This window comes from Carassius carassius, chromosome 10 (assembly GCF_963082965.1).
Source record: "Carassius carassius chromosome 10, fCarCar2.1, whole genome shotgun sequence".
In the NCBI taxonomy this organism is placed as follows: domain Eukaryota; kingdom Metazoa; phylum Chordata; class Actinopteri; order Cypriniformes; family Cyprinidae; genus Carassius; species Carassius carassius.
Genome location: NC_081764.1, coordinates 27,399,488 through 27,407,431, shown reverse-complemented (window position 1 = coordinate 27,407,431; position 7,944 = coordinate 27,399,488). Strand labels below are relative to the sequence as shown.

Here is a 7,944-nt window from a genome sequence, read left to right as displayed (position 1 = left end):
AGCAAACATTAATCCACACAGTGTAAAAAGCCTATAAAGGATGTGTATTTTGTGTTTGTGAGAGAGAATGAAAGGCTAATTCACAAAGAGCACATTTGCTATTTGTGTAGGTGGTGTATTGCTGACTTAAGCATTTTCTTTTTACAATTGTTGGTTTGCTATTTTAAAGACAATTCAACAGAGTGCCAAAACCCATTGTGAAAAACATGCTCTTGATATATTATCAAGGACAAAAATATTCATTGTAAATTTAATTTACAACCATCAACTTTTGAGAAAATACCCATTATAAACTTAAAAAAATATACTCATTACAAGTTAAAAAATGCATTTGACAAATAAACAAGCATATACAGAAAAAAAACTAGAAACAGTCAGCTGAAATTCAACTGTGCAAAACTACACACATGCTCAGAATTGTTGGATCAAAGAAAAATCTGCATTGTTAAAAAACAAAACAAATCACAAACAAAAAAATCACATCTAACCTTTCATTGGAGAAGGAGAAATAAAGTTTTTTTTTGTTAGTTTGTTTGTTTAGTTTTTTTCTTCTCAGATGCATGTTGGACACAATTACAATTATTGGTACCCCTTGAAATTCTTATGAGTAAAATATATCTGAAATATATTCCCATTCAAATTCACAATTTTGAGCACACCAGCATGATTATGAACATGAGATTATCCCAGCCATAGCTACCCGTTTCACAGAAATATAAATAGGAGGGAAAACAAAGGCCAAATTCCAAATTAATCACCCATCACAATGAGAAAAACCAAATAATACATTTCTGATGTGAAGCAAAAGATAATTGGGCATCACAAATTAGAAACTGTGTTTAAGAAAAGAGCTAGAGCAGTGAACATTCCCGTTTCCACCATCAGGGCAATAATTAAGAAGTTCCAATCAACAGAAAATGTTATGAATCTGCCTGGAAGAGGACGCGTGTCTATATCGTCCTAATGCACACTGAGGAGGAGAGATTGAGTGGCCAAAGATCTTCAAGGACCACCGCTGGAGAATAGCAGAAAAAGTTTGAGTTTCAGGGTCAGAAACCTTAATAAAAAAAGATCAAACAGCTCCTACATCACCACATGTTGTTTGGGAGGGCTTTCACCGAAAAACTATCTCCAGCATATTCAGTTGTCAGACACAACTGGAACTTAAAATGGGACTGGCTTCTATGGTCGGCTGTAACTAAAAAAAATTGCTTTTTAGCAGCAAACACTCAAGATGGGTTGATGAACGCAGGGATAAAAAGTACCCCGTATGTACAATTAAACATATAGCTGTATTTTTATTTGTGGGCCTATATTTCTGCTGAAGGTCCTGGACATCTTGTTTAGGCACACGGCATCATTGATTCCATCAAATACCAACAGATAGAATCAAAAAGTGACTGACTTTGTTAGAAATCTTATAATGGGCCATGTTTGGATCATCCAACCGGATAAAAAAAAACCTTATAAACCAAAAACAAACCTTAAAAACAACACAAAAATTGTGTTTTTTGTGGTCAAGCTTCAGCTATGGCCATTTCAGTTCCCTGACCTGCACCCTATAGTGAACTGAAGAGGACAAGCACCATCATGGAGCTGGGAATCTGGAGTGATTCTGGATGAAGGAATGGGCTTTGATCTCTTGTCAGGTGTTCTCTAACCTCATCAGGCATTATAGGAGAAAACTCCTATACTATTTTTGCAAATTGAGGTTTCAAAAAGTATTGAATAAAAGGGTACCGTTAATTGTGTCTAATGTGTTTTAGAGAAAATGTATTTCATAATATTTCCCCCCATTTCAAATTCTTTTTATCCAATGAAAGGTTCGATTTTTGTGAATTTTTTAAATAATAGATCAAAAGGATCAACAACGCAGATTTATTTACACAGCTTTCTTTGATCATATTTACCAAGGGGTACCAACAAATCTGACCATGCGTGTATACAGCATTTCAAGAACAGAAGACAGTTTATGCTCAAGGCTGGTGTCTGATAACGTTCAGTCTGCTATATGTACAGCGGCGGTCCTCCCCCTCACTCTTTTCTGCTCACTGGCACTGAGCATTCTATTTATTTGTTTAGAAGAGGATGTAATAACCGGCTGAACTGCCCGTTTAGAAGAAGCCGATGATCTAAGTGAGGCCCTAGCAGGGCTCTTGTTTCTAGAAGATGTCCTACATTCTGCAGATATACGGGAGCTAACAGTTTGCTGGAGATTGCCTTGCGATTTTGCTTTCCGCTGTGGTTTGGGTGATTTCCTCTTGGTTCTGTAAGGAGGTATTGGTGGTCTCTTGGTTGGAGTCAAAGGTCCAGCCCTACGTGAGCTACGCCTGATTGGTGTTTGGTCAACTGGTTCTTGTTGGCGGTGTTCCTCTTGTTCCAGTCCTCCAACCTTATAGGAACTGCCTGCACAAGAGTGAGAAAGTGCTTTGGAAGAATCATCCACATGGGTAGATGGCGTGAGCTGTCCGAGGAGGAAACAACTGCTACTTGAGATAGAGGAGCGGGTGAATAAGGCTCTTCGGCTGCTAGACAAAGAAGAACCTGGTTCTGAGGGGCCACCGCTATCAAGAATAGAGTCTGAGGTGGAGGTACATAGATCAACCATGCTGCTCCTACCACGGCCCTTCCGAGAACCTCCTGATGACTGCCCCTGCTCCAGGCCCTGCCTCTCCTTATTAATATCTGGGCTAAGGCTACGGAATAGCTGTCGGACATGTGAAAGAGACTTGGAATTACATGATAAAGACATGCCTTTTGGTGGACTCTTTAAAATCCTATTGGTCAATGGGTCATAGAACTTAAGAGGTGTCTTTTTGTATTTGTACTTCAGGCCAACATCGCTATCACATGACTTCCGTTTCCTCCCTGCTTTTTTAATAGGGGTGGGCTTGGAGAATCCTTGACCTCCATCCGGGGAAGAAAGCACAAACACCATAGTTTTGGGCTGTAGAGGACTCATTATCTTGAAGTAAGAAGCTGGAAGCTTCAAAGCACAGAGTCTGGTCTTCATGTCAGGGGTCCTTTCAGGGCTAGGGCATTGCAGGGGCTGTTCACTGTGTGTGGAGGGGAATGCTTCTTGTGATGATTTTCGCCGCACCACAGGGCAACTAAGAGGGATGGTCTGTGTACTGTGGCTTACCTTTACCACTTGGCAACGTGATGCAAGTCTGTAAATTTTATGCCTAGATTTCTTCAACAAAATAGCGGAATGTTTGGGGTCTTCTTCATTGTGATCCATGAGTGGCAAGATGTCTGTAGGCTCCCACCCAGCATTATCTGCCTTCTCTTTTTTGTCCCGATTCTTTTTCTTTCTCCTTTTCTTACTGTGCTTCCCAAACCTAGCTAATGATTCACTGTCAAAATAGCAACGGAACTGGCCTTGTTGGAACTCTTTCACTATGGAGTCTATCTTCATGTCATCTTCAAACATCACCTGTGTCAATGTTTTGCCAACAAAAGACTGTGGTATGTGGGGAAGATCGGGAAACACCTCATCAGCAGAACTCTCTTTGTTTTCCTCAGATGTTCCCACAGTGTTTAGGGCTGTGTCCAGCTGAGTCTGGTATCCTTGGTCTTCAAGGTTTATATGCACTTTAAGTAACTCTGCTAAATTTTTTTCTTCACCCTTTGCCTTTACCAGAGACAACTGTATTGCATTGTCCCATTCTTCACTGCCTTTGGATTCACTCATAGACTGAGGACTCAGAATGAAGCTACCGTCCTCCTCCTGCTGATCGACTTTGAGACTGTGGCCATAACAGTATTTTTCAACAACCTCTTCTATCACATCTCGAATCTGGTCAGATAGATGACTGAATGTCGGTTCCCTATGGGGGCCTTTCCAAGGTGGCAGTGCTGAAATCCACATAGTGGACTCTTCAGCCACTGATTGAAAGGTTGCAGGCTGGTCCTTCGAGGTAATGCACTTTGCAGCTGGTGGGGCACAGGAAGCTATAATGGAGTCGCTCCCCTCTTTATCCCTATTGGTCTTCTTTTGCGCTTTCCTGTGTTCAACAACTCCAGTCTTAGCAACTGGTGGACCCTCTGAAGCACAGGGATGTACAGAGCACTGTGTTTGTGAGCTTTGTCTCTGAACAGATAGTGCCAGTTGTGATGCATGTGGCTTGTCATTGGCAGAACTGCCACTAGTCCTCTGCAAAAAACCCTGTGTGGGGGAGTACTTTTCAGAGGGAGGTGGTTCAGTTACCATTTTTCCTATTTGGGAACTGGTTTGTATGTGTGTAGATGCAGTAAGATCAATCATCACTGCTGGAGTTGAGGCTGCAATTTGCAGCACTTCACATGACTCTTCATCAGAGGTAGGCATCTCCTCACGTGTCCCAACAGAGACACCATCATCATCTGATCCACAGTACACCTCTGAGAGCACCTCATTTGGGACAAGTGGGGTGTTTAACGAAGGTAGATCAGCATGGGTAGGCCTACAGAGAAAAAGAAGAGTCAAAAACAGTGACTGAAAATGCCTTTTTTTTTTCAATTCACAAAGCTCAAAGTATATTAAATATCATGGAAATGGCTGGGTATAGATAAAAAAAAAAAAATTATAATTCAATACCGGTTCCTGAACAATACTTTTTTCGATACCTATTTTATGATATACATTTGAACAAAGTTACATTACCTCAAAAAACATACCTTACCTCATAAAACTATTTTTTGTTTGTTTGTTGAGGCTTTTACAGACTCAAAGCAACACAATGAAACCAACACATTATATCAGTGCAAATAGTTTTAATAAAGTTTATAGCATAATGAACAGTTTTAAGTCAATATGTCTGATGAGCATTAGCTGCTTCAAGCAATGTCTGTCTGTGTTTTCTCTTCTGCGAACGCTATTGTGACTCAGAGGAAGCTCATTCGCTGTTCAGATGTCACTCATATTACACATTCATAACCCGCTCTGTCTCCGAGGACAAACATGCTTTACACATCCAGAAAAACATTTAAAGGGATGAAACATGAAACTAATGAACACCCAATTACAACTTAATTTGTATGTGATTTCATGAGATTTTGACTATTTTCACAACAATACAGTGTATTAACATGAGAAATGCTTCATTTGACTGCATCCTAAAAAAAAAAAAAATCTTTGCCTTCTCTTCCTTTAATCCCCCTGTCTAGCTTGTACTAATCTGAACAATGCTTGAAACTTTGTATTATGAGCACTTCCTGTGTTTATTTGGCTCTTTATGATGAAGTGATAGTTGTATTCCTCAATTGTAAACAACTTTGGATTAAAGCGTCTGCTAAATGAATATATGTTATTGTAAGTGCAAACTCTAAGCAGATGCCGCGATTAGCTTAATATAAAAGGCTACAAGTAACTTATTTCTGCAACATTATATGACCAATTATATATGTAATTGGAAGTTATTACTAACGCTCACTTCACGTGGTTTAAAGTGAATTCTGAGTAAAATCATAGTATAAATTTTATTAATTGTCTTATGTAGCACAACGCTACAGTATGAATGAACGGTCACGTAACGTAACATGCATTTTCCTTAATGCCTCGCCAGAGCCAATCACTGATTTAGGCACATAAAGGATGCTGTATGCTTATTGCCTCACTGACTCTGATGAGGTTAACCCCTTAGTAATCAAAATTTGGTACCGAATGACAAGACATTTTTTGAAACTCAATGGTATTGAGGCAACCTGTTCGATGCCTAAAAAGTATCTAACTCTATACCCAGCCCTAGTTATGGGTACATGTGAACAAGGCTATAAGAAATCTAATGTGGGTAGAATACCGTGTATCATTGTAGTGATGAGGATGATGCTGAAGCACATCTTGGAGAAATCTCTCTAACAAACTTCCAGAAGAAACATTAGCTCTAGCAGCTCGTACCACTTCTCTATGTTGGGCACTCAAGATGTGCTGCAGAAAACAACAACAAATTGTTTACAAAAAAAAAGCCATTACTCAGAATGTCTATTAACCCATGCTTAACAGATACTTTGACCAATAACTTAACCACAACAGTAATTCAAAAGAAGGAAAGACGGAGAGTTACATACCTGTTCCACACTATTGTACAGAACTTGACAGCAGCTGCAGTAACCCTGTCTTTGGGAGCTGGAAGGACCAGCAACAGGCTCTTCTTCTCTACTAGTCCTTCAGATGGGGTAAATAATAGATTTAGATATTTATTTGTTTTAGATTTGAAATTTAAACACATAATTGGATGGCTAATGAATTTGTTCCATATTTGTTTTTAGACAACTCACCTGCCAGAGATGTCAGCTGGACGCCTTTCTGGTTCTACAAAACATGTACATGCATTCTCTAAATCATTGCTTCTCAACTAGTTTTGCTTCAGGACACAGATGTTACATTGGACATCAGTGGTAACCCAACACAATACCAAATTTACTGATCTTTCAAATTTTGAATATACCCTTAAACATTTAAATTGTTCTTATTTATTAGATATCTTCAGGCAACAATTCCTCATGAGCAATGCTCATCTTCATAATTTACATAATTTACTGTACAAAATGTACAGTTTGATTGGAGGGCACATCCTCTTACGTCAACAACATACATATAGAAAGGTTTTCATCTCCCTTTTAAAAGTTCTTTATTATAAAAATTTATTTTATTATCCTAACTGTGTATGGTTATTTAGTTAAATAGTATTTTATTAGTCCATCCAGGCTGTCCAGTGCTCAGTGATTAAACACACACAAAACAAACAAACCCTGAAATGTAATTGTGTAATATTAGAATGCCTTACTTTTAGCAGAGGATTGTGGTCCTTCCTCCAAGGGCATGGTGCTGTCTATGTACAATAAATAAATAAATAAACACAGAGGAAGAGAAAGTTGCATAGTGTATCATGTATCATAGTGTACACATATCATAGTGTATATATTTTTGTGATTTTATATTTCTTGCTCTGGGCCTTGTAGAAACAACATTTCACTGAGCTAGGCAATTACTGACTTATGCTATATTGTTGTGTATTTTATAAATAAGTTTGAATTCAGCAATAGACAATAACAAGAAGATAAAAAAACAGATCTACTACATAACATGCTATAAATCTGTGTACTCACCTACATGGAGGAGAGGATGACTAAATGTTTCCGTGTCACATCACCGCGTGGATGTGTAAAGCCGCGTGTGGTAAGTTAAAAGTCGCATCTAAAGATACAGAATACGTTAAGCAAAATTAGAAAACATTTGAGTCTCTTGTAAGTGCACTTGCTTATGATTCTGCTTGTATACGAACTTATACGTAAAGAAAGAAAGATACATTAATAAAACACGATTTGTATTTTAAATCAATTTTGATACTTGAAAACATTATTTATTTGAAATGTATTTTTTTTAAATGACGTTACTCATATTTATGTACGTTAACGTTAACTTACTGTCATGCAAACACAAACACGGCCATTTAAATAGCACGTCGTAATATTAACACACAAATACACTTGCACGTAAAATGTATTTAAAAACGCTTACATTTTATACGGTTCAGACTATCCACATTGTTTGGGGACACACAAATTGTAGTTTACGCTAGCCATCTATGCTAGTTCACTTAGCATGACAACGTGGACAGCGGGACCGTGAAATTGTAAATATTCACATATTTATGAGCTGCAAATATCTTAACAAAATTTGGCTGCAGTCTTCACCGTGCTGTCACCTGATTATAGATGTTATTCTACTTAGATTCCATCAGTATCCGTATTTAGCTCAGGCCTCAGGGTTGCCAGGTTTTCAAAGCAATAACCGCCCAACTGCTACTCAAAACTAGCCCGGTCGCTTTCTAGAGGCGATTCTCCTGTAAAAATCGCGTTCCGGGGGGTAAATGCACATTTTCTGGTGGGGTTCCCCTGGTAAAAGTTGAGGTTAAATATCACAGAACTGGGGTCGCTTCAGTGAAAAACATCCCGCGGGAA

The 7,944-nt window shown here is 38.6% G+C and overlaps 1 protein-coding gene across 3 annotated transcripts; it reads right to left on the bottom strand.

Moving 5' to 3' along the window:
* Window positions 1-478: 478 nt before the first annotated feature.
* On the bottom strand, window positions 479-7,938 carry LOC132152041 (uncharacterized). Of its 3 annotated transcripts, none has more exons than XM_059560685.1 (7): window positions 7,502-7,938; window positions 7,090-7,177; window positions 6,768-6,812; window positions 6,259-6,292; window positions 6,049-6,145; window positions 5,781-5,908; window positions 479-4,445 (listed from the first exon to the last, which is right to left on the bottom strand). In XM_059560685.1, the coding sequence occupies exons 3-7, from the start codon at window positions 6,802-6,804 to the stop codon at window positions 2,000-2,002; spliced, it is 2,742 nt and encodes a 913-aa protein (XP_059416668.1). In that variant the 5' UTR covers window positions 6,805-6,812; window positions 7,090-7,177; window positions 7,502-7,938; the 3' UTR covers window positions 479-1,999. The 3 variants fall into 3 exon arrangements, with proteins under 3 accessions (XP_059416668.1, XP_059416670.1, XP_059416669.1); XM_059560687.1 differs by having other exon boundaries at window positions 7,094-7,177; XM_059560686.1 differs by having other exon boundaries at window positions 7,689-7,938.
* Window positions 7,939-7,944: the final 6 nt, after the last annotated feature.

Excerpts from the sequence above, each read along its gene's own strand:
- LOC132152041 (XM_059560685.1), bottom strand. The coding sequence starts at position 6,804 with ATGCCCTTGGAGGAAGGACCACAATCCTCTGCTAAAA. Across the intron at positions 6,146-6,258 it reads CCAGCTGACATCTCTGGCAG|GACTAGTAGAGAAGAAGAGC; the intron begins GTGAGTTGTCTA and ends CCCCATCTGAAG. Across the intron at positions 4,446-5,780 it reads CATCACTACAATGATACACG|GCCTACCCATGCTGATCTAC; the intron begins GTATTCTACCCA and ends TTTTCTCTGTAG.